General features: G+C 35.4%; 1 protein-coding gene across 2 annotated transcripts in view; it reads right to left on the reverse strand.

Annotated features, from left to right (window-relative positions):
• Positions 1-27,619, reverse strand: part of RNF17 (ring finger protein 17) — a 116,236-nt gene that overhangs the window by 7,864 nt on the left and 80,753 nt on the right. For both annotated transcript variants that reach the window (XM_038573546.1, XM_038573545.1), the window contains exons 26-32: positions 26,081-26,244; positions 15,903-16,022; positions 14,886-14,966; positions 13,136-13,261; positions 11,613-11,669; positions 7,689-7,805; positions 614-782 (exon numbers count right to left, since the gene is read on the reverse strand). In XM_038573546.1, coding sequence (XP_038429474.1) covers positions 614-782; positions 7,689-7,805; positions 11,613-11,669; positions 13,136-13,261; positions 14,886-14,966; positions 15,903-16,022; positions 26,081-26,244 — 834 coding nt within the window. The remainder of the gene's footprint in view (positions 1-613; positions 783-7,688; positions 7,806-11,612; positions 11,670-13,135; positions 13,262-14,885; positions 14,967-15,902; positions 16,023-26,080; positions 26,245-27,619) is intronic.

A 27,619-nucleotide genomic window follows, 5' to 3' on the forward strand; every position in this document is an offset into this window, starting at 1 on the left:
GAGCTTTGGCAAAACCTCAAGCTTAGAAAAATCACCTTTATGAAGTCAATTTTCCAATGCAGCTGAGTTTTGGAAAACGGAAGTGACCCAAGGCTGTTACTTCCCTTCTCTTACTTTACTCATTTAGAAAATGAGAAAGATCATCTATAGAGTGTCCTTAGGATTCGGAGAGATCATGCATATAAAGTGTATAAAAATATCATGATTTCACTCATGTGGAATTTAAGAAACAAAATAGATGAACATAGGGAAGGGAAGGAGAAATAAAATAAGACAAAAACAGAGAGGGAGACAAACCATAAGAGACTCTTAATTCTAGGGAACATGCTGAGGGTTCCCTGAGGGTAGGTAAGTGGGGGGATGGGGTAGATCACTCAGGAGTGATGGGCATTAAGGAGGGCATGCGATGTAATGAGCACTGGATGTTATATACAACTGATGAATCACTAAATTCTACCTCTGAAACTAATAATACACTATATGCTAAATTGAATTTAATTAAAAAATTAAAAAATATATGCATTAACATTAGAAATAGCCAAACCTCAAAAGCTCATTAAAGCAAATCAACGGTTTATTAAGAATCCCATTTTACTCAGGAAATTTAGTATACCTGTTCTAAAATCCGTCAGAGGAGGAAATGTCTCCACATTCTTATTAAACCTCCGCAGTGCTTCATTAAGGCTCTCAGACTCAGATTCCCAGCTGACTCCGCTGTCATCTGTATCACTATGCTGGTTAAACAGATTACAACTTTCTACAGAATCAAGGCAAATATACACCTAAGTGGGAGAAAGGGAAGGAAAAAGCTTTCAAATTCTGTAATTTTTAGTATTCATTTATATTGACAAAGTTATTATTATTATGGTAGCCTCTAATAATGGCCCCTATGATCCCACATGATACCAGAGTTGATCTTTATAATCAAAAGAACATAAGTGATGACATATGGCTCCTGAGATAGATCATTAAAGACATGTGGCCTCTGCCTTGGTGGTGTGCTCTTTCTACAACTGTTCGCTCTCAGGGAAGCATGCAGCTATGTTCTTAGCAGGCCAGTGGGCAGGCCCACAGGGCAAATAACTGAGCCTGTGGGCAACATCCATGAGAGACTTTTTGGAAGTAGGTCCTACAGCTCCCTCTCCACCCTCAACATCTTGACTGAGCCTATTAGTGTGAAATCCTGAGCCAGTACTGACATAAGCTGGGGGCACAAGAGAGGTGATTGCTCTTCTGTGAGGGCTTCCAGAAGCAGCTTGAATTCCCCACTACAGGGATGAGAGAGCAGGGTGACATCATTCCCCCTCTACACCTCCCATCAGCATTGAGTGACCTCAGGGAGCGACACAGCACCCCCACAGTGGAGACCAGAGCTGCTTACACCAACCCCCACCCCCCTGTGCCCTGTAGGTGCACCCACTAGGGCAAGTCAGCCTGAGAATCAGTGCAGCAGGCTCCTCCCCTGGAAAACCAGCATAAACCCCTCACATGCACCAAGTGTACTGATCATAGAGTGCTAAAAGCTTCAGCTCTAGGGGAAATAGGATTTAGCTTCTTCTTTTTTTGGCGGGGGAGGGGAATCTAGCTTCTTTTTATAAGCAGATCAAGACACACTTAGTTAAAATTTGCCACAGTGGACAAAGTCCAAACACCCACCACTGCAGGCAAGGAGAAACTGCAGAGGACTGATGAGAGGGTAGGAGCCTCAAAACACAACAGCATAATGCATATAGGATCCCCCCTCATTTTTGGAGTTCTTAATATAGCCATTACTTTCAAAAGCAGGAATTTGACAGGCTTTCCTAACATCACACAAACAGTGACCTAGACAAAATGACAAGATGGAGGAATTCACTCCATAAGAAAGAATAGGAAGAACTGATGGCGAGGGATTTAATCAATATAGATATAAGTAAGCTGTTTGAAACAGAAATTAAAACGACAATTATAAGGATATTAGTGGGGCTTGAGAGAATTCCTTACTGCAGAGATAAAAGAAATAAAAACTAGTCAGGCTGACATTTAAAATGCTATTACTGACTGGATACCATGACATAGAGGACAGAAGAAGCAGAGGAATGAATCAGTGATACAGAAGATAAAATTATGGAAAATAATGAAGCTAAAAGAACAGGGAATGAAAGGTATTGGATCACAAAGAGTTAAAGAACCTGGCAACTCCTTAAAGCTTAATAACATTCATATCACAAGAGTCCCAGAAGAAGAAGAGGGAAAAGGGGGAAGAAGGTGTATTTGAGAAAATTATAGCTGAAAATTTCCCTAAGCTGGGAAGGAAACAGACAATGAAATTCAAGAAGCACAGAGAACTCCCAATAAATTCAACAAATCATAGCCATCACCAAGACATATAATAGTCAAATTCACAAACAGACAAGGAAAGAATCCTGAAAGCAGCAAGGAAAAAAGTCCTTAACCTATAAGGGAAGATGGATGAGGTTCACAGCAGATCTGTCCACAGAAACTTGGCAGGCCAGAAGACAGTGACAGGGTATATTCAACATGCTGAATGGGAAAACTATACAGCCAAGATATTTTATTCAGCAATGCTGTTATTCAGAAAGGAAGGAGAGATAAGAGTTTCTCAGACAAACAAAAACTAAAGGAATTCAGGACGACTAAACCATTCCCACAAGAATATTAAAGGGGATTCTTTGGGGGAAAAAAAGATCAAAAGCAACAAAGACCAGAAAGGAAAGAGATCATCACTGGAAATACCAACTTTACAGGTAACACAATGGCACTAAATTCGTATCAATGATCACTCTGAATGTAAATGGACTAAATGCCCCAAAGACAGGGCATCAGAATGGATTAAAGAACAAGACCCATCTATATGCTGCCTATAAAAGACTCATTTTACACCTAAAGACACCTACACATTTAAAGTGAGATGGTGAATGGAGAATCATCTACCATGTTAAAATGTGCCAAAAGAAAACCAGAGTAGCCATACTTATATCAGACAAACTAGATTTTAAACCAAAGACTGTAACAGGAGATGAAGAAGGGCACTATATCATAATTAAGGGGTATATCCATCAAGAAGATCTAACAATTATAAATATTTATGCCCCCACTTGGGAGCACACAAATATATAAATCAATTAAAAACAAACGTAAAGAAATTTATTGATAATAATACACTAATAGTAGGGGACTTTAACACCCCACTTACTGCTAAGGACAGATCATCTAAGCAGAAAATCAAGAAGGAAACAATGGCTTTGAATGACACCCTGGACCACATGGACTTAACAGATATATTCAGAGCATTTCATCCTAAAACAGCAGAGTACACATTTTTTTTTTCAAGTGCACTTGGAACATTCTCCAGAAGATATCACATACTGAGTCACAAATTAGTCTTCAACAAGTACAAAAAGACTGGGATCATACCATGCATATTTTCAGACCACAACACTATGACAAAGTAAACTACAGAAAAAATATGGAAAGATCACAAATACATGAAGATTAAAGAACATTCTACTGGGATCCCTGGGTGGCGCAGCGATTTGGCGCCTGCCTTTGGCCCAGGGCGCGATCCTGGAGACCCGGGATCGAGTCCCACGTCAGGGCTCCCGGTGCATGGAGCCTGCTCCTCCCTCTGCCTGTGTCTCTGCCTCTCTCTCTCTCTCTTTCTCTGTGTGACTATCGTAAATAAATAAAAAATTAAAAAAAAAAAAAAAAAAAAAAAAAAAAAAGAACATTCTACTAAAGAATAAATGGGCTAACCAGGAAATTAAGAAAAAAAAAAGATGGAATCAAGTGAAAATAAAAACATGACAATCCAAAACCTTTGGGAGAAGCAAAGGCAGTTCTAAAAAGGAAGTATATTGTAATACAAGTCTACCTCAAGAAGCAAGAAAAGTCTCCAATAGAAAACCTAACCATACACCTAAAGGAACAAGAAAAGGAACAGCAAATAAAGCCTCAAGCCAGTAGAAAAGGGAAATAATTAAGATTAGAGCAGAAATAAATGATATTGAAACAACAAAAGAACAGATCAACAAAAGTAAGAGTTGATTCTCTGAAAGAATAAAATATATAAACTCCTAGCCAGACTTATCAAAAAAGAGAAAGAACCCAAATAAATAAAATAATGAATGAAAGAGGACAGATCACAACCAACACCACAGAACTACAAATAATTATAATAGGGACACCTGGGTTGCTCAGTGGTTGGGCATTTATCTTTGGCTCAGGGCCTGGTCCCGGGTCTGGGGATTGGGTCCCACATCAGGATCCCTGTGAGGAGCCCACTTCTCCCTCTGCCTATGTCTCTGCCTCTCTCTCTGTCTCTCATGAATAAATAAATATTTTTTAAATTATAAGAGAATATTATGAAAAATTACATGCCAATAACTGGGCAATCTCTTTCTAGGAAATAAATTCCCAGAAACGTATGAACTACCAAAACTGAAACAGGAAGAAATAGAAAATTTGAACAGACCCATACTAGCAAAGAAATTAAATCAGTAATAAAAAACATCCTAACAAACCAAAGTCCAGGACCAGAATTCCCAGCAGAATTCTACCAGATAATAAAGAAGAATTAATACGTATTCTTTTTAAAGTGTTTCAAAAAACAGAAGTGGAAGGGAAACTTCCAAAGCTCTATGAGGCCAGCATTACCCTGATTCCAAAACCAGACAAAGATGCTACTAAACAGGAGAATCATAGCCCAATATCCCTGATGAACATGGAAGGAAAAATTATCAACAAGATACTAGCAAACTGAACCCAACAATTTATTAAAAGAACTATTCACCACAATTAAGTGGGATTTATTCTTGGGCTACAGGGATGGTTCAATATATGCAAATGAAACAACATGATACACCACATAAAAGAAAGAATAAGAACCATATGATCCTCTCAATAGATGTAGAAAAAGCATTTTTTTTTTTTTTTAGAAAAAACATTTGACAAAATATAGGATCCTTTCTTGCTAAAAATCCTCAACAAAGTAAGGTTAGGTGCAACATACCTCAATATCATAAAGGCCACATACAAAAGACCTACAGCTAATATCATCCTCAATGGGGAAAAATTGAGAGCTTTTCCTCCACTGTCAGGAACAAAAGGAGATGTCCACTCTCACCACTGCTATTTAACATAGTACTGGAAGTTTTTGCCTCAGCAATCAGACAACAAAAAGTAATAAAAGGCATCCAAATTGGCAAAGAAATCAAACTTTCACCATTTGCAGGCAACATAATACTCCTTGTAGAAAACCTAAAAGACTCCACACCAAAACATTGTTAGAACTTATATGCATTCAGCAAAGTTTCAGTATATAAAATCAATGCACAGAAATCTGTTGCATTTCTATACACCAATAATGAAGGAGCAGAAAAAGAACTCAAGGAACCGATCCCATTTACAATTGCACCTAAACCCATAAGATACCTAGGAATAAACCTAGCCAAAGAAGTAAAAGATCTGTACTTTGAAAACTATAGAACACTTATGAAGTAATTGAAGATGACACACACAAAAAAGGAAAAACATTCCATGCTCATATATTAAAAGAACATTGTTAAAATGTCTATACTACCCAAAGCAATCTACACATTCAATGTAATCCCTATCAGCATTTTTCACAAAGCTAGAACAATCCTAAAATTTGAATGGAACCAAGACCAAAGACCTCAAATAACCAAAGCAATCCTGAAAAAGCAAAGCGTAGGGTACCTGGGTGGCTCAGTTGGTTAAGCGTCTGCCTTTGGCTCCTAGGGTCCTGAGCAGGGAGCCTACTTCTCCCTCTCCTTCTGCCTCTCTCCCCCTACTCATGTCTTGCTCTACTTTATGTCTCTCTTATATAAAAATCTTAAAACAAACAAACAAACAAAAAAGGGTAAAAAAGAAAAGCAAAGCCTTAGGCATCATGATTCTGGAGTTCAAGCTGTATTACAAAGCCGTAATCAAGATAGTATGGTTCTGGCATAAAAACAGACACACAGATCAATGGAACAGAACAGAAAATCCAGAAATGGATCCACAACTGTATGGTCAGTTAATCTTTGACAAAGCAGGAAAGAATGTTCTATGGAATGAAAACAATCTCTTCAACAAATGGTGTTGGGGAAACTGGATAGCAACATGCAGAAGAATGAAACTGGACCATTCTCTTACACAACACACAAAAATAAATTCAAAATGGATGAAACACCTAAATGTGAGACAGGAAACCATAAAAATCCTAGATGAGAACACAGGCAACAACCTCTCTGACCTCGGCTGTAGCAACTCCTTATTACATACATCTCTGGAGGCAAGAGAACAAAAGCAAAACTGAACTACTGGGGCTTCATCAAGATAAAATCTTCTGCACAGTGAAAGAAATGATCAACAAACCTAAAAGGCAGCCTACAGAATTGGAGAATATATTTGCAAATGACATCTAATAAAAGGTTTAGTATGCAAAATTCATAAAGAACTTCATCAAACTCAACACCCAAAAAACCAAATAGTCCAGGTAAGAAATGGGCAGAGACATGAATAGGTATTTTTCCAAAGAACACATACAGATGGCTAACTGACACATAAAAAGAGGCTAAACATGACTCATCATCAGCGAAATACAAATCAAAATCCCAATGAGATATTACCTCACACCTGTCAGAACAGCTAAAATTAACTGCATAGGAAATAACAGATGTTGGCAAAGATGTTGAGAAAGGGGATCTAGCAATTGTACTACTAGGTATTTACCCAAAGAATATAAAAATGCTGACTTGAAGGGGTACATGCACTTTGATGTTTATAGCAGCATTATCAACAATAGCCAAACTATGGAGAGAGACCAAATGTCCACTGACTGATGAATGGATAAAGAAGATGTGATACATATATACAATGGAATATTACTTAGCCATCAAAAAGAGTGAACTATCGCCATTTGCAATGATGTGGATGGAGCCAGAGTGTGTTAAGTGAAATAAATCAGTCAGAGAAAGACAAATACCATATGATTTCACTCACATGTGGAATTTAAGAAACCAAACAGATGAACATAAGGGAAGAGGAAAAAAAAATAAGTGAAGGAGGTAGGTAAACCATAATAGACTCATAACTATAGAGAACAAAATGATGGCTGATGAAGGGAGGTGGGTGGTGGATGTGTTAAATGGGTGATGGGCATTAAGGAGGGCACTTGCACTAAAATGATGAGCACTAAAATTCTATGATGAATCACTAAAATTCTACTCCTAAAACCAATACTACACTGTATGTTAACTAATTAAAAATTTTTTAGGGATCCCTGGGTGGCGCAGCGGTTTGGCGCCTGCCTTTGGCCCAGGGCGCGATCCTGGAGATCCAGGATCGAATCCCACGTCAGGCTCCCGGTGCATGGAGCCTGCTTCTCCCTCTGCCTGTGTCTCTGCCTCTCTCTCTCTCACTGTGTGCCTATCATGAATAAATAAAAATTAAAAAAAAAAAAAATTTTTAAATTTTTTATTTTTTATTTATTTTTTTTTAGCGCCCCTCCCCCCGCTCCCCGCCCCGGCCGGCTGCGGCGGAGGCGGGCAACTAATTAGAATTTAAATAAAATTTGAAAAAAAAAAAAAGGAAGATGGAAGTGTGAAGAGTCAATCCTAAAGTTTAAGATCAATATTTCCTGTTATATTTTTAACCAACAACTAATAATTTAGATTACATACTTCATTAGGTGAGACAACATGTTTAACTTGAACAGCGTAGAGTTCTTCTGGAGGAGGCAGAGATGAAGGCAAATATGGTGGTAAAATAGGAGTTTCTGTTTCAGACAAAAGTAATTCCTAAAGCACCACAAATAAATTCAAATTTCAGAATGACTATTACAGAAATCCTAAGGCACCACAAATAAATTCAAATTTCAGAATGACTATTACAGAAATCCAATACATTAAAATTCATTACACTGCCAATTTATTTTCAATTAGCAGAAAGCAAGCTATCTTAGAAAATGAATACCACAAAATTATTTTGTTTTAGTAGGTCCAAAATGTGAGTAAAGATCTTTAATATTCTTTTGTTTCTCCAATTAAAAAAAATTTGTGTTAAAACAGTCATATATTTATATATACGTATTTACATATACACATAAAACTCTAGAAGAATGGCTAACGAACAGTTAATAGTAATTGCCACTACTTAGTGGGACTGAGTTATTTGAGGTACAGAAAGGGGGGCTTTTTTCTATTTATATTTCTTTAGTATTTCATTTATTTTTAGAATAAGTACATATTTTATAGTAAAAATGAAAATAATATATGAAATGCCAAAGAAGATTTAAGTTAAAAATCATAAAAAAAAGTGTGCTCCCTCTAAACTCCCAAAAGCACAATAATAAAAAATTATGTGATTCCCAAGAGGATCCTGGCAGTCAGCAGTTGTCAAAGCAAAAATATTATAATAATGTGGGTGGTGTTTAAGTTTTAAAAGATTCTTAAATATGGTAATTAGCATAAAAGACAAAAATAATCACATTCAAATTAGATTACTTTATTATTATTTAGCATTTCCAAACTGGTGGCAAAATAGAACAAAACCTGTCTGAACCACTTAATAAAATTCAGCAAAAAGTGACTACAACTGCTAAATTTTGCTGATTTGTTACAAAGCACTTTATAACACATTTGTTATTTTTATAGTCACAGGAATAAAATTCTACTTATAAGTAACTGAAGCTTTCATTAAAACTCTCACTTCCTGCACCAAAAAGCACAAATGACAAAAACAAAAATCAAAACCAAAGCTGGACAGACTTCACAAGATTTAAAACATTGGTGCTTTTACGGGCATCTGGGTGGTTCAGTCGGTGAAGCATCTGCCTTCAGCTCAGGTCATATCTCAGGGTCCTAGATGGAACCCCTGCTCAGCAGAGAGTCTGCTTCTCCCTCTCCCTCTGCCCTACTCATGCTCGCTCTTTCTCTCTTTCAAATAAATAAATACAACCTTAAAAAAAAAAAACAGAAAGTTTGGCGCTTTAAAGGACACCATTAAGAAAGTAAAAACACCACTCACAGAATGGGAGAAAATATCTGCAAATCACGTATCTGATAACGGACTTGGATACAGAGTATATAAAGAACTCTTAGAATTTAACAAAATCAACTCAACTAAAAATGGGAAGAGGATTTTTTCCATTCTTTTCTATTTTTATTTTCTATTTTTTCTGGTTTTATTGAGATATAATTGACATAGAACATTGTATTAATGCAAGGTATACAGCATAATTTAGTATATGTTTATACTGTGAAAGATTATCACAAGTTTAATATATTAAATATAGACATAATAATAGAAATATAATAATAATCATCATCTCATAATAGTTACAGAACTTTTTTTTCTGATGAAAATATTTAAGATCTGTTCTCTTAGCAACTTTCAAATATACAATAGTGTTAAGTATAGTCATCATATTGTACATTCCAACCCAGGACTTATGTATAACTGGAAATCCGTATCTTTTGATTGCCCTCACCCATTCCCCTTTCCCCATCCCTGGCAAACACCGATCTCTTCTCTGTATGAGTTCAGTTTTTTAGATTCCACATATTAGTGAGATCATACAGTATTTGATTTATTTCACTTTGCATAATGCCCTCAAGGTCCATCCATGTTGTCACAAATGGCAAGATTTTCTTTTTATGTCTGAATAGAACACAATTTCACCATGTAAAGATATATATGTGTGATTACACATACACACACACCTCACATCTTTATCCATTCATCCACTGACGGACACTTAGGTTGTTTCCATGTCTATTGAAAATAATGCTGCAATGGACATAGAGGTACAGATGTTTCTTTGAGATAGTGATTTTGTATCCTTTGGATATATACCGAGAAGTGAAATTTAGAATAATAATCCTATTTTTACTTTTTTAAGGAACTTCCATACTGTCTTCCACAATGGTTGTACCAGTTTACATTCCCACTAATGGCACACATGGTTCTCTTTTCTCCATGTTCTTGCCAGCACTTCTTATCTCTTGTCTTTTTGATGATGGCCATTCTACCATGTATAGGGTGATACCGCATTGTGGTTTTAATTTGCATTTTCCTGATAATTAAGGATGCTGAGCACCTTTACATGTACCTCTTCGTTATTTGTATGTCTTCTTTGAAAAAATGTCTATTCAGTTCCTCTGCCCACTTTTTAATTAGATGGCTTATTTTTTTACTATTGAGCTGTATAATTTCTTTATATGTTTTGGATATTAATGCCTTATCAGATATATGATTTACAAATATCTCCTCCCATCTGTAGGCTGTCTTTTTATTTTGTTGATGGTTTCCTCTGCTGTGCAGAAGCTTCTTGGTTTGAGATAGTCCCACTTGTTAAATTTTGTTTCTGCTGGCTTTGCTTTTGGTGTCAAATCCTGGGCAAAGTATTTAAGCAGAGATTTCTTAAAAAAAAAATAAATGTATATATATTCTCTCTCTATATATATTATATATATAAATGGCCAAAGAGCACATGAAAAGATGTTCGTAATTACCAGTCACAAGAGAAAAGCAAATCATAACCACAATGAGATACCACTTCATACCTATCCTAGGATGGCTGGGAAAAAAGTCAGAAAACAAGTGTTGATAAGGATATCAGAAAAAAAGTCAGATAATAAGTGTTGATAAGGATATGGGGAAAAAATGGAACCTTGTACATTCCTAGTATAAAAGTAAAATGGTGCATCTCTTTTGGAAAGCAGTCTTGTATTTCTTCAAACTGGTAAACAGAGTCACCATATGACTTAGCAATTCCACTAGTAAGAATTAGGTCCGTACCAAAAGAGAGGGGAAAACAGATGTCTATATAAAAACTTGTATGCAAATGTTCAAAGCTTTATTCACAATTGCATAAAGGTAGAAACCCAACTGTCCATCAATAGATGAATGGATAAAATGTGGTACATCCATACAATGGGATATTATTCAGCAATAAAAAGGATACATACTATAACATGAATGAAACTTGAAAATGTTATTTAGTGAAAGAAGCTAGTTACAAAGGGCTATGTATTATATGATTCTCTTTATATAAATGTCCAAAATAGGAAAATCAAGAAAGGAAAATCCAGAAATCCAAAATTAGTGGTTTCCAGGACACTGGGAAAGGGAAAAATGGGAAGTGACTCCTGTTGGTATGGGGCTTCTATTTGGGATGATGAAGTGTTGTGGAATTAAATAGCTGTGATGATCGCACAACTCTGAATATACTAAAAAACACTGAATTTATACACTTTAAAAAGGTAAATTTTATAGTATTTAAATTATATCTCAATAAATCCATTATAAAAGAAAATGCTTACTTCCTGATCTTATATTAGATCCTTTGTATTGAGGAAGTGTCCAAAGATGCCAAAATATTTGTTTTTTTTTAAAGCTTTTATTTATTTATTCATGAGAAAAACAGAGAGGGGAGAGAGAGAGAGAGGCAGAGACACAGGCAGAGGAAGACGCAGGTGCCATGCAAGGAGCCCGACGTGGGACTCGATCCTGGGTCTCCAGAATCACACCCTGGGCCAAAGGCGGCGCTAAACCACTGAGCCACCCGGGCTGCCCTATGCCAAAATATTTGGAACGAAACTTACCTCAAACCTTATTTCCCATCGTTCATCCTCGTACTTTTTATTGTACTCTGTTAGTTTCTGAAATAATATAGTATTGTTAATAAATAAACCATTTTCAACTATATAGTATTTTTTAAGGCACTTTCATATTTCATCCCCACAAAAACTGAGTGCATGTCCTTGCTGGCATTCATTTGGTTGTTTTAACTATGGGAAAATCTAATGTTTTGAGAGTAATCTTAATACTGCAATAAGAAGCTTCAAAATTATGTTAAACACATGTCAATGGTAATTACAGTTAACCCTTGAACAACATGAGAGTTAGGCGTACCAACACTCCCGCACAGGTGAAAATCCACATATAATTTTTTACTTCCTAAAAACTTAATTACTAATAACAAAAACAGTTAACACATATTTTATAAGTTATATGTATTATATACTGTATTCTTACAATAAAGTAAGCTGGAGAAAAGAAAATATTAAGAAAAATCATAAGGAAGAGAATATACCTTTACAGTACTGTAAAAAAATTCACATGTAAGTGGACCCAAGCCGTTCAAACCTGAGCTATTTAAGGACCACTGCAGTTTATTAAGAGAGAGTAGGAGTTCTTACCTTTTCTTTTAAAGGTTCACACTGAAGAGTACAGCTGGAAGCGAGGGACTTAGTAATCTTTATAAAACCAGTTTAACAAATGGTATATCTTTTATACAAATACATGGGTATACATACACATGCACACCCATCCCCACACACATATCCCTCTGCTTATAAAAAACTAGCAGTGAGAATTATGTGTACAAAATATTATCACAGTTTCTATGTGAGAGAAGAAAGTAGTTTTCTATATATAACTGAACATTAATGATTGTGTACTGTTGAGAAAATGAATATTTAAAAATCTACTAACTGTAAATCTAGAAATAAAAATATCTTGCTATATAAAACATTAATGTTATTGCTTATGATGATTCTCTATTTCCATTAAGTATTTATGGCATCTTGCAATGTGAAAAACATATCTATAACATGCTAATTATGTTTTTTAAAATATTAAAAAAGAGAAGCACTGGGAAAATGGAAAGGGCTTTTTATTGAAGCTAAGCTTAAAATCCAGCTCTGAGTTTCCGGTAGGAAGGCAAAATAGAGGAAATGTTACAATGTCAAATAAAAGGAAAAAACATTTTATCTGCTGAGAGAATCCTTTTCTGACTGTGAATCTTATTAACATTTTTTAATTTACATTTCTATATTCAAACAACATTCGACACCATATGGCCTTTCCACTAGGTTTGGAGACACATAAACATTAACTGAATCTTAGTGCAATTAAAATCTTTCTCAGGACATTTACAAAGCATTAAACAGTATATTGCTTTCTCAACAAATAATTTACAATTCTCTTTACTCAACATATCAGACACCCAGAATCATACTGAAGACTTGAAGTGTAAGGCAAAGCATGACGTTTTATCCAGATTGTTTTCTACAGTTTAGATTTTTTTACACTTTAGATTTTTATAGAAAAATTGCTCACTTACTTCTTTCAGTATTTCTTCAGAATGCTCAAAAGTACAATATTTATGGTATGCCATAAAATAAGAAAGTGACATTCCATCAAAATAGAGATGAATAGATACTTTCTCCCATGGGTTTTCAGGTAATTCCTATTTAAATTCAATAAACAAGATTATTACTATAAAAAAGTCTGAAGATTAAAATTTTAGAGTAGGGAGATATGAAATTAGATTTCTGATGACCACAGTTTACCAGTTTGACTAGTGGCTCATTTCATAACATTTTCTTCTTGGTATTTTGGCAGATTATAAAACAGTAATACTACTGTCATGGTTTCTGTAAAGTATAGCTACATATTCACAAGGTAGGGAATTTTCTGGTTATTTGCTAAAAAATTACATCATCTTATACTAAGCAGAAGGATAAGTTTGAAAAGATATGTTCAGAGGTAAAGAAATGAAGTTTTGTTAAAAATCCAGAATTGGCAAGAATCCAAAGAAATTAATGACAGTCTAGAAGGAGTTATGGTAATGGCTTTAAAATTATTTTTTTAAAAGATTTTATTTATTTATTCATGAGAGACACAGAGAGAGGGGCAGAGACACAGGCAGAGGGAGAAGCGGGCTCCTCAAAGGGACCCCGTTGCGGAACTCGATCCCCGGACCCGTGATCATGCCGTAAGCCAAAGGCAGATACTCAACTTCTGAGCCACCCAGACATCCCTAGCTTTAAAATTCTTAAGTTGGGGATCCCTGGGTGGCTCAGCGGTTTAGCACCTGCCTTTGGCCCAGGGCGCGATCCTGGAGTCCCGGGATCGAGTCCCGCATCGGGCTCCCAGCATGGAGCCTGCTTCTCCCTCCTCCTGTGTCTCTGCCTCTCTCTCTCTCTCTCTCTCTCTCTCTCTATGTCTATCATAAATAAATAAACAAATCTTTAAAAAAATAAAAAATAAAATAAAATTCTTAAGTCCCCGTAACAGTTATTAGGTAATGAACATGTACACAGCTGACACGGTGATCATTTCTCTTTGACTACACTTGGTACTACCTTAGTCCTATTGTCTCTAGTGAGTTATTGTATTTGCTTTGCAGCAGATCTCCTTGCTCCTATCTTTTCTATTCTCCAGTTTTTCTCAGCATAGCAGAGTGAAAATACTGGAATATAAGGGTAAGTCATGTCACGCCTTTGCTTAAGTCCTCAAGTGGCTGCCTGTGTCCACTTGACAGCTGAAACTTTCACAAATCTTCTCCCATCTCCCAACTGTTCTGTCTTGCTCCTTCTGCTCCAGCCCCAGTGGCTTCTCTGCCAGTCCTTGAACACTCCACACTCTGGGCATGCCCCTGCCTTGGCTCTTGGCATGTTACTTTGTAGTGTGAAATTTTTAGGTTTATAACTTGTATCCAGTTGTTTCACTAACAAGGTAAATTGAGGACAGGGATTACCTGCACCCAACACAGTGCTACATACATGGTAATATCCTGAAAACTACTACATGTATTTAAAAACATCTCCAAATCTTTGATAATGCTTCCTGGTGAGTTGTTAATAAAGAATCAGGTACTGACTTTAGTGCTTACAGAAGTTCTTAGGAACTTGCTCAAATTTAGGTTTATTTAAAACAATCCTAGAAACCAAAGTAGTGACTTTTCTGTGTTAATAAGTATATTCACAAGGAACATGGCTTGTCATAAAAATATCCCTCAAATTATGTTATCTACAACACTTTATAGCAAATAATTTAAATCAACAATATATGCTTTAAATATAAATTACCATAATGTGAATTTCCACCTCTCTCTTTGAAAGCAGTTCCTGAAGGAGTTCTACTGCATCTGGTTGCCAGACATTCCCAACCTATTTGGGATTAATAAACTCAGATTCTTTCACACTTTCAAAAAATATGACAGAAGGCAAATGAAGAAATATAAAAGTAGGCATAAACAGATAACAGTAGGCAGTAGTATAAAATATACAAGCAGTTTTAAGAGAATATCATGAGTATATGATAAAAATGATCTGAAGGAACTAATAATTTACCTGAGCTTCCCCCATAGTTCTCTTGAAACATTCTATGCTTTAAAAATATAAACCTACATTAAAAACAAAGCATCACAAAACTTTTTCTTAAAACATCAATATGACAATGTGCTGCTTGTCTAATGCCTATAGTATATATTTATTAAGGAGCTGTGATTGTGTTTTTATGTTAAGAGGTTCACATAGCAAAGAATTGGGGCCTCCTGCCAAAAGCTACCGAGGAGCCTCCTCTATCTTAGTGAATCCTTCAGATGACATTCATTGCAGCATTAGTAGGGACCCTGAGCCAAAATCACCCAGCTAAACTGCTCCCAATCTCTGACCCACAGAAACTGAATGAGGGAAAGAAAATTTGTTAATTTATACCACTAAGTTTTAGCTTAATTTGTTATGTAGCGAAAGATAAAATACCATTCCTTTATCTAATTTCCAGCTTTAAATCGGTTATGATTTTATGTGAAGAAATTACTAAATTTTAACTATCTTACACTTTCTCATCTATGAAGATAATAGGTCTCTTCACTTATTCAGATGATTTTTTTATATACTTCAGTTGATCTGTGGCCTTTATGAAACACAGTAGTGCTCTTCATAAAGGCCTTTTAGCTGTCTTATTAAACTTACTTCTAAGTATTTTATTATTTTTGCTGCAACTAAAAGGGATTTCATCTTACATTCTAATTTTTAGAAAATACTGTTAATAAAAAGGGCAATATTTAAAATTAATCATCCCACAAACTGCAATTTACTCACAGGTTTGGTATTACAGAGCTGACATGGAATACAAAACTGGGGTGTATCAGGATATAGTAAAATAGGGTAAAGATGACACTGTGGAATCTTCTCGGTGAATCCATGATCTAAATATTGTACCTGAAAATAGGACAAATTTATAATTTAAATTTACTATTAAAAACTAGGGGCCAGAAGGGACTCTTTGGTGTATAAAACAAAGACATCCTAGAAAAATCTATATCTGAATCTGAAAAATTTCTAGAAAAAAGAAACCCTATTCCTTCATCCCAGTGTATTAAATTTAATTGTCAAGTTTCTTTATCCACAAACCAGTGTTTTTTAAAAACCAATCTTATTAGATTTACAAATTCCTTGATTATTTTTGAAGACAATTTAGTTTTTCTAAGTATTTTAGGAGCACTGATTTACATTTAATAAATAAATATATTGGTTTTCTTGTTGAATTTTAAGATTTCTTTGTACATTTTGGAAAAGTCTTTATCGGATGTGTCTTTTGCAAATATTTTCTTCCAGTGTGTGACTTACCTTCTCATGTCTTCTCATTCTTTTCATACTGGCTTTCACAGAGGGGAAGCTTTTAATTTAAATGAAGTCCAACTTATCCTTCTTTTTTTTTTTTTTTTTTTTTACTTGAGAGTGACTGAGAGAGCAGCCGGGCAAGCACGCATAAGCCAGGGAAGAGGCAAAGAAAGGAGAAGCAGACTCCCCGCTGACCAGGGAACTCTATGCGGGGATCAATCCCAGAACCCTGGATCATGACGTGAGCTGAAGGCAGACACTTAACTGAGCCACCCAGGCACCCCCAGCTTATCCCTTATTTCTTTTGTGGGTCATGCCTTTGGTGCTGTATCTAAGAAGTCATTACCATACTCAAGATCACTGAGATTTTCTCTGCTATTTTCTAGGAGTTTTATAGTTTTGTGTTTTACATTTAGATCTGTGATCCATTTTGAATTAATTTTTGTGAAGGGTATAAATGGGTGTAAAAGTCTAGATCCAGTTTTTGCATGTGGATGTCCACTTGTTCCAGCAGCATTTGTTGCAAAAATAATCTTGCTTAGTTGTATTGCCTTTACTCCTTCGTCAAGTATCAGTTGACATTTACATGGGTCTATTTCTAGGCTCTCTATTCTATTCCATTGATCCATTTGTTTATTATTTTGCGAATACCACAATGTTTCAATAACTATAACCTTATAGTAAGTCTTGAGGTCAGATAGCATCAGTGTTTTTTCTTCTTCTCCTTTAATATTTTGTTGGTGCCTCTGGGTCTTTTGCCTCTCCATATAAGCTCTTTAATCAATTTTTTGATATCCACAAAATAACCTGCTGGAATTTTGGTTGAGACTGCATTGACTGTATAGATCAAGTTGGGAAGAACTGACATTTTGATGATATTGAGTCCTCCTATTCATGAACACGGAATAACCCTCTGCTTATTTTGATTTTATTTAACAGAGTTTTGCAATTTCCTCATATAGATTGACATACTCTGTTACAGTTGTACCTAAGTATTTTGTTTTGGGGGTTGCTAATGTAAATGATATTGTGTTCTTAATTTCAAATTCTACTTTTTCATTGCTGGTCTACAGGAAAGTGATTGACTTTTGTATGTTAACCCTGTATCCTGCAACTTTGTTATAATTGCTTATAGTTCCAGGAATTTTCTTGACGATTCTTTTGCATTTTTTATACAGATAAACATGTCATTTGTGAACAAAGTGTTATTTCTTCCTTCCCAGTCTATCTGTTCTTTGATCTTATTGCATTAGATAGTACTTCTAGTATAACGTTGAAAAGGAGTTTTAAGAGGGAACATCTTTGCCTTGCTCCTCATCCTAGTGGGAAAGTCTTGAGGTTCTCTTTAAGTATATCAGCTGTAGGTTTTTTGTAGTTAGCCTTTATCAGGGGAGGAAGTTCCCCTCTATTCCTATTACAGAGTTTTTAGCATGAAAGAGTGTAGATCCTCTCAAATGCTTCTTTGGCATCTACTGACATGATCCTTTGATTTTTCTTTTTTAGCCTGTTAATGTGATAGGTTACATTACCTGATATTCAAATGTTGACTCAGCCTTAAATACCTGGGATAACTCCCATTTGGTCATGATATATACATAATTATTTTTATAAATTGTGGATTTGATCTGCTAATATTTTGTTGAGGATTTTTGCATATGTTCCTGAGAGATACTGGTCTGCAGCTTTCTTTTCTTTTAATGTCATCGTCTGGTTTTTGTATTATGGTAATGCTGGCCTCACAGAATGAATCAGGAAGTCTTTCCTCTGTTTCTATCCCCTGAAAGAGACTGTAGAGAGGTAAAATATCATCCTTAAATATTTGGAAGAATTCACCAATTAATCCATGTGGGCCAGGTGAGTTTTTTGAGGAAGGTTATCAATTACCTTCGAAATTCAATTTCTTTATTAGATATAGGCCTATTCAGTCTTCCTACTTCTTCTTGTGTGAATTTTGGCAGATTGTGTCATTTAAGGAATTTGTTCATTTCATCTAGCTTATCAAATTTGTGAGCACAAAGCTATTCATAGTATTCCTTCATTATCTTTTGATGTGCTTAGAATCTATTAGTATCTCCTCTTTCGTTTCTGATATTAGTAATTTTTTTATTTTTTTAAATTTTTCTTAGCCTGGCTGGAGGCTTATTGACTGCACTGATGTTTTCCGTGAAACCACTTTTTCTTTTTTTTGGAAAGTGAAACCACTTTTAATCTCAAAGATTTTCTTTTGTTTTCAATTTCATTGATTTCTGCTCAAATTCTTATTTTTTCAGCTTACTTTGGATGTCTTTTTGTAGTTTTCTAAGGTGAAAACTTGGAAAATTGATTTTATCTTTTTAAAGATTTTATTTATTCATGACAAACACAGAGAGGCAGAGACATAGGCAGAGGGAGAAGCAGGTCCCTATGGGGAGCACAATGCAGAACTCAATCCCAGGACCCTGGGATAACGACTTGAGCCAAAGGCAGACGCTCAACTACTGAGCCACGCAGGTGTCCCTGAAAAATTGATTTTAAATCTTTGTTCTTTTCTGATCTATGCACTCAGTGCTCTTAATTTCCCTCTAAGCACTGCTTTTACTGCATCTAATAAGTTTTGGCATTTTATTTGAGAGAAAAGGAGAGAGTGTAAGGGAGAGAGGCAGAGACAGAATGTTAAGTAGGCTCCATGTTCAGTGCAGAGCCTGATGCAGGGCTTGACCTCATGACCCTGAGATCATGACCTGAGCTGAAATCAAGTGTCAGACACTTAAATGACTGAGCCACCCAGGTGCCCCTCATAAGTTTTGATAATTGTGTCTTCATTTTTTAGTTCAAAATATCTTTAAATTTCTCGAGATTTCTTCCTTGACTCGTGTTATTTAGAAGTTTGTTTTAAATCTCTATGTATTTTGGGATTTTCCAGTTATTCATCTGTTACTGATTTCTAGTTTAATTACATTGTGGACTGAAAGCAAACACTATTTGATTTCTACCCTTTTAAACTTACAGTGTGTTTTATGGCTCAGAATGTAGTATATCTTGGTAAATGTTCCATATGAGCTTGAGAATACGTATTCTGCTGTTGTTTGATGAATTAGTCCAAGGATGCCAATTCTATCCAGTTGATTGATGGTGTTTTGAGTTCAACTATGTCCTTACTGATTTTCTGCTTGCTAGACTTTCCCATTTCTGATAGAGGGGTGTTGAAGTCCACAAATATAGTGGGTACATCCATTTCTTCTTGTAATTCTATTAGTTTTTGCCTGATGTAGGTTGACTCTGTTGTTAGGCACATAGAGAACTGACCCCTTTAAGTAATGCCCTTCTTTATCCCTGATGTCTTTCCTGCTTTGAAATCTACTCTGAAATTATTATAGCTACTCTGCACTCTTTTGATTAGTGTTGACATAAAATATTTTCCTCTATCCATTTATTTTTAATCTATATATGTCTTACATTTCAAGTGAGTTTCTTATAGACAACATACAGTAAATTGGGGCATTTAAAGCACTGATCTTCAAAGCAATTACTGATTTGGCTGGATTAATATCCAATATATTTGCTACTGTTTTCTATTTGTTGCTTTTGTTCTTTGTTATTTTTTTCATTTTTTTGTCTCTTGTAAACTGAGCATTTTATATGATTGCATTTTGTTTCCTAGTGTATCAATTATACTTTTTAAAAAGCATTTTTTAGTGGTTTCCATTTACTATAATACTGAATTATTATTATTAAACATTTACACTGAATCCAAGTCTACTTTCACATAACATCATACCACTTTACAGGTATTGTGGCATAAAATAAGAAAACAACCCAAATTCCTCTTCCATTCCTTGTACCATGGCCATTCATTTCACTTCTACTTAAGTGTGCATATGGTTTATGTATATGGCATATACATATGTAGTTGAATACACTGTTGCTGTTTCTTTGAACTATTATGCTACATCTATTAAGAATAAGAAAACTACAAGTTTTATTTTTTATCTTTTTAGAGAGCATATGCAGGGAGGGGCAGAGGGAGGAGAGAGAACTTTAAGGAGGTTGCACACTCAGTGTGGAGCCTGACATGAGGCTCAATCTCATGACCTTGAGATTATGACCTGAACTGAAATCAAGAGTCAGGCACTTAACCTACTGAGCCACCCAGGGGCCCCACTATAAGTTTTATCTTTATTATTCCTTCTTCAGAAACTCAAACCTACTTTATTATCTTCCTTCTTTTTAAATACTTTTTTTTTTTTTTTTTTTTTTTTTAAGATTTGAGATAGAGTGAGAGAGAGCAAGCACGATTAGGGTGGAGGGGCAAGGGGAGAAGGTGAAGCAGGCTCTCCACTGATCAGGGATCCTGATGCAGGGCTTGATCTCAGGACCCTGGGATTATAATCTGAGCTGAAGGCAGGCATTTAATAGACTGAACCACCAAGGCACCCCAAAGATTTCTTTTAGTATTTCTTGAAAGCCAGGTCTACTAGCCGCAAGTTCAATTTGTGTTTCTCATTCAGTTTGAAGGATACTTTCACAGGGTACAGTATTCTAGGTTGGTGGGATGGGGTGTTTTTCTCAAGATTTTAAATATTCCAATCTACTTTCTTCTTTGTATGGTGTCTGAGGAGAAGTTGGATGTAATTCTTATCTTTGTTCCTCTATAGGTGAGGTGCTTTTTCCCTCTGGCTTATTTCAGAATTTTTTTTTTCTGTAGTTTCCCCATTTTCTTTAGTTTGAAACGATATGCCCAGGTGTAGTTTTTTAAATTTGTTTTTGTTTTTGCATTTATCCTGGTTGGTATGCTCTTAGCTCCTGGATCTCTGGTTGTGTCTGACATTAATTTGGGGGAAATTCTTAGTCATAATTGTTTAAAATACTTCTTTCAATCCCTTCATTCTTCTCCTACTGGTATTCCCACTATAAATATCCCATATCCTTTTGTAGTTGTCTCACAATCCTCGGGTATTTGGTTATGCTTTTTCAGTCTTTGTTCTCTTTATTTTTCAATTTTAGAAGTCTCTATTGATACATGTCATCTGTGTCCAGTCTTCTAGTAAGCCTATCAAATGCGTTCATTTTTATTTTTGATCTCTACTTTTCTTAGCATTTTTATGTCTTTGCTTACACTGCCCATTGTCTTGCACATGGTCTACTGTATCTATGAGAAGTCTTAGCATATTAATCATAGTTATCTTAAATTCTCATTCCGATAATTCCATCATCCCTGTCATGTTTTGTTCTGATGTATCTCTGTCTCTTCCAGTTGTGATTTTTTCCTTTTTAAAATGTAATTGACATTAGTTTTAGCAATACAACATGACTTGATATTTGTATATACTGTGAAATGATCACAATAAATCTAGTTAACATCCATTGCAATACATAATTATTTTTGTGTGAGGAAAACTAAGATTTAGTCTTAGCAGCTTTCAAATATATATCATTAACTATAGTCACCATGCTGTTCATTAGATCCTCATGATTTATTTTATAGCTAGAAGTTTGACCTAGTTGATCCTTTCACTCATTTTGCATGCCCACAACCCTCCACTTCTGGCAACCACTGATCTATTACCTGTATTTTTTTTTTATTGATCGTATTTTTTTATATTCCACAAATAAATGAAATCATACGTATTTGTCTGACTTATTTCACTTAGCATAATGCCCTATAGGTCCATTCGTGCTATTGCAAATGGCAAGATTTTTTAATGACTGAATAATTTCCGATTGTATGCATATTCCATTTTCCTTATTCATTCATCAATAGACACTTAGGTTCCTTCTATATTATAGCTATTAAAAATAATGCTACAATGAACATGGGGTTGCATATATTTTTTTCAGTTAGTGTTTTCATTTCCTTCAGCTAAATACCCAGAAGTGGAAATTCTGGATATGATAGTTCCATTTTATTTTTTTGAGGAAATTCCATAGTGTTTTCCATCGTGGCTGTACCAATTCACATGCCAACAACAGTGCACAAGGGTTCCCTTTTCTCCATGTTCTAACTTTTATTACTTACTTTTTGATAAGTCATTGTAACAGGTATGAGGTATCGTGGTTTTGATTTGCACTTCCCTAAAGATTAGTGATTTTGAGCACATTTTCATGCATGTGCTGGTCATCTGTATGTCTTCTTTGTAAAAATGTCCATTCAGATCCCCTATCCATTTTTAAATTGGATTGTTTTTTGCTATTGTATTGTATGGGTTTCTATGTATTTTGAATATTAGCACCATATCAGATATGTGATTTGCAAATATTTTCTCCCATTTGGTAAGTTGCCTTTCATTTTATTGATGGTTTCCTTTGCTGTGGAGACTCTTTTTTATTTGATGTAGTCTCAGTTGTTTATTTTTGCTTTGGCTGCAAGGAGTTATTGCTTGTGTTTTCTTCCAGGAGTTTTATGATTTTAGGTCTTACATTCAAATCTTTGATCCACTTTAATTTTTGTGTACAGTATAAGATATAATCTAGTTTCATATTTTGCATGTGACCGTCCAGTTTTCCTAATACCATTTATTGAAGTGACTGTCCTTTCCCCAGTGTATATTCTTTGCTCCTTAGTCATAAATTGACCATTTATGCATGGGTTTATTTCCGAGCTTTCTATTCTGTTCCACTGATCTGTGTGTCTGTTTTTATGTTAATACCATATACTCTTTTGACTGTAATTTTTTTCTTGGAAGTTGGATATGATGGACTGTGTAAAAAAAATTGCTATAAATAGGCTTTTAGTAATGTGGTAGTAAAGTGTAAAGGAAGGAGAGGTGTTCTGTAGCCCTATAAATAGATCTTAGTCCCTTAGAGGGCCTATGACTCTAGTCTATAAATTTCATAAGTGTGTCTCATTTTTGTTCTTCTCTTTTAGGCATGGGAGAGGATGGATAAAGTGAGCTGAATTTGGGTATATCCTTTATTCCATGTGGAAGGCCAGAGATAACTGGAATTGGGTACTTTCCTTTCTCCTAGGTCAGTTAGGCTGATAATATTCTAGCTGGCAAACTAGTTTTCCAGGGGCAGGCCTAATTACAAAAAAAAAAAAAACAATGCTCTGGCATATTTCAAAAGCTCTTGATGATAGAAATATGAGGGGATTTTTCTTGAATATTTATTGTGAGAATCAGGCTGAATACCTGAAGGTAAATGCCACAGAATTGTAGGAAGCCTTCCTATGACTGGGTCACACTTAAGTTTTTAACTTACAGAGTGGTCCACACTGAATATATCAATTTCACTTCCAGTTTTGAGTTTCTGCTCCTATAAGGTGTAATTCCCTATATTTGCCTGACTCTAATTTTGGCGCAGTGGCTTACCCTGTATACTCTCTCTGTTATGGATCCAATAAGAATTGTTGATTTTTCAGTTCGTTCAGCTTTTTACTTGTTAGAATGATGTGGCAACTTCCAAGCTCCTTATAAATGCAACCAGAACCCCGGAGTCCTGAACAGCCCATTTTTGAAATGCTTTATTTATGATAATTCAACTTCTAAATTTAGTAATAAGGAATGTCAGTAAGTTATTTCTTTTGCTCCAGTGTAATGAATTTAACATATCACTGTTTAATTGGGTTGGCTTGACAATCAACATTTTTTTAAAATTAAAAAAATTTTAAAAAAATTTTTATTTATGATAGTCACAGAGAGAGAGAGAGAGAGAGAGAGGCAGAGACATAGGCGGAGGGAGAAGCAGGCTCCATGCACCGGGAGCCCGATGTGGGATTCGATCCCGGGTCTCCAGGATCGCGCCCCGGGCCAAAGGCAGGCGCTAAACCACTGCGCCACCCAGGGATCCCTGACAATCAACATTTTAAGAAATGAAACAGAATTGAATGAAAGGTATCTGAGTACATCCCAGGTAGTTAGAGTACAACTTAATGTAATATTTCTTTTTTTTTATTTTTTTAAAGATTTTACTTTTAAATAATCTCTACACCCAACATGAGGCTCAAACTCACAACACTGAGATCAAGAGTTGCATGCTTCACTGGCTGAGATGGCCAGGTGCCCCTAATGTAGTATTTCTTAATGAAGATCATAGGATAAACTTTTATTAAAATATCAAAGTACTTTATTTTTATTTTTTTTTTTAAATTTTTATTTATTTATGATAGTCACACAGAGAGAGAGAGAGAGGCAGAGACATAGGCAGAGAGAGAAGCAGACTCCATATCAAAGTACTTTAAATAAAATTTTAAAACAGATATTAAAAAAAATAATAAAAAAATAAAACAGATATTAGTCTGAGAAAAAATAAAGCTCATCAACCATCTTATCTAAGTGGATCCCATATAGGTAAAGTTCATGGATTATAACTTGATAAAAATTGGATTTTAGTTTACTTTTATATTAAAATTGGTTGGTTAAAAAAAATAAAATAAAATTGGTTGGTTACCTGAACAATCAAATGTATGTGAAACCAGACTCATTTGTAACCCATGAATCTTTAAGTATCCATATGCTTATATATTGAAAATTTGAAACCATTTGACTTCTATCAAAATCAGTTAAAGTTTGTAATCCAGCAGGAAAAGAACATGACTTAGACCAGAGGTTTAGGAATCAGATACACGGATATGAATTCCAGCATCACCACACTGATACAGTGACCTTGGGCATGTCACTGGATCTAAATGTTAATTTTATCAGTAAAATGGGAATAATCTACTTCTATGATAGTTGGACACAATTATAAATTATGAATGCACACATGAAAGAAGCTTAAAAACTTAAAGTGCTATGTAATTCTTAGGTATCATCATCAAGTAGGTAATTAAATTCTTGTGCAAGTAGAAACAAAAGACTTTTCTTTATTTTTCCTCCTCTCCTAAAAGTCTCAAGTGCTGAATGTCTTATGAAGTACTTTATCAATTTCATTATTTAATTCACTGCAAATGGAGGTATTTTCATCTATATTTTTATATACAGCTTTTCAAAATACATAATTCTTTCTGAAGATCTTATAGGAAACTCAAGTATTATCTCAGGACCCTGGAAAGGTAAATTAACCATTATTGTGAAAGGGTAAACTGGGCTGTAACCAAATTTGCTAAGGAAACATAAAATATATTGAAAAACAAGTTGCTTTATTTAATACTATGCATACAGATAAGGGGTACCATTAAAGTACCAGAGCTCAAATCCCTACCTGGAAATGTTTTTTGGTTATTCAAGTTAACAAATATACTTGAAGATAAAAAAAAATCTTATTTATTTACTTATTAAACATTGCATTTTAAAAAATATTTTATTTGAGAGAGAGAAAGCACATGTTTGTGTATGTGTTCATGAGTACAGGGAGTGAGGGAGGAGAAGGAGAAGCAGATTCCCTGCTGAACATGGAGCCTGACATGGGGCTTCATCTCAGGACCCTGGGATCATGACCTGGAGCCAGACGCTTAACTAACTGAGCCATCCAGGTGCCCCCAAAATTATATATTTAAGTAATCTCTATACCCAATGTAGGGCTCAAATCTAAGATTAAGAGTTGCACACTCTGCTTAAACTGAGCCAGCCAGAGTGCCCCCAAAATAAAAATTATTACAAATGTGTAATGTATATGACCAAGCTTCCTACAAGACTGATCTCATTAATGCATGTTTTAATCAAACTTTCATATATTTAGTCTCTAAAAACCACTTACATTACAGTATCTAGCCTTAGTCACAAGAGTATTAGACTCACCTTAATAGTGCCACCAACAACTTCCATTACCTTGCCTCGATACCACATAGTATCTGATCCTCTTACTGCACAGGCTTCTCCCTTTTTCCAGAAATAAGGCTCCAAAAGACCAAGGCATTTTAAATTACTTTGAATTTCATTCATCATTTTTATTAGCTCGAATTCTGAAGAAATTATTAAAAACAGAAAGCATTTAGGAAGAATTTACTACTATTTTCAATATGAAATCATCAATAACCTTTAATAATTTCACCACCTATACAATAGTATAAGGAATTAATAGAGCTTTAATAAAAATCTAATTCTGTCAGGGCACCTGGGTGGCTCAGTAAGTTAAGCATCTGACTCTTGGGTTTTGGCTCAGGTCATGATCTCATGGGTCTTGAGGTTATGCTCAGCATGGAATCTCCTTGAGATTCTCTTTCTCTCCCTCTGCCCCTCCCCCACCAACTCAAGTGTGAACTCTCCTTTGTAAAATAAATAATTCTTAAAAAAATGCTAATTCAGTGGGTAGTTTCTATATGTTTCAAAACATACTATTAACTGGTAACATGCAAACAATTATTCTGATCTCTGGTTACAAATGCAAGCATTATTTGGGAATAAAGCATCATTAAAAGCTCTGAACACACACCAGATAGTCTAATATAAAAGAACTACCACTTTAAGATAATGCCATTTTGCCAGTATATCTAAATAAAATAGAACACAAGCCAGGTATTTCTTGATGCTTCGACAGATACAGCATAATGCTGGGATACAAAATTAAAATTCTTTTTTTTACTTTTTTTCTTTTTATTTATTTATGATAGTCACAGAGAGAGAGAGAGAGAGAGAGAGAGGGGCAGAGACATAGGCAGAGGGAGAAGCAGGCTCCATGCACTGGGAGCCTGATGTGGGATTCGATCCTAGGTCTCCAGGATCGCGCTCTGGGCCAAAGGCAGGCGCCAAACTGCTGTGCCACCCAGGGATCCCCAAAATTAAAATTCTAATGTTGCTACTTACTGATAATTGGATCATCATTTATTTTTTTAAAGATTTTATTTATTCAACAGAGAGCGAGTGAGCACGAGTGCACAAGCAGGGGGAGCAGCAGAGGGAGCAGGAGGGGGTGTGGCAGGCTCCCTACTGAGCACAGCCCAACATGGGGCTTGACCTCAGGAGCCTGTGATCATCATTACCACAGTGAATACATATCCCCATAACAGATATCACTGAAGGCAGGTGTGGGGTCAGCTCTCACATCAGTTCTACCATTGTTGATTCTGGTTGTTCCTTCAGTTCCATAAGCTTTGGTTTATTCTACAAACCTGGTATAAGAGAACTTACCTCCATTATCAATACCTCCAATACAGGGGACTAAATGTAAAACATCCAGCACACCACTTGACAACATAACAGTCAGCCAGTTTTAGCAAAGACTATATATAAAGATCAAGCAGAGTTTCTGGATTAAGTACTACTGCTAGAGGTCTCAAACACAGTTCACATCTAGAATAGCCAATTGCACAGATTTTATTTTTGAATTAAAAAATAGTA

This window comes from Canis lupus, chromosome 25 (genome assembly GCF_011100685.1).
Source record: "Canis lupus familiaris isolate Mischka breed German Shepherd chromosome 25, alternate assembly UU_Cfam_GSD_1.0, whole genome shotgun sequence".
NCBI lineage: Eukaryota > Metazoa > Chordata > Mammalia > Carnivora > Canidae > Canis > Canis lupus.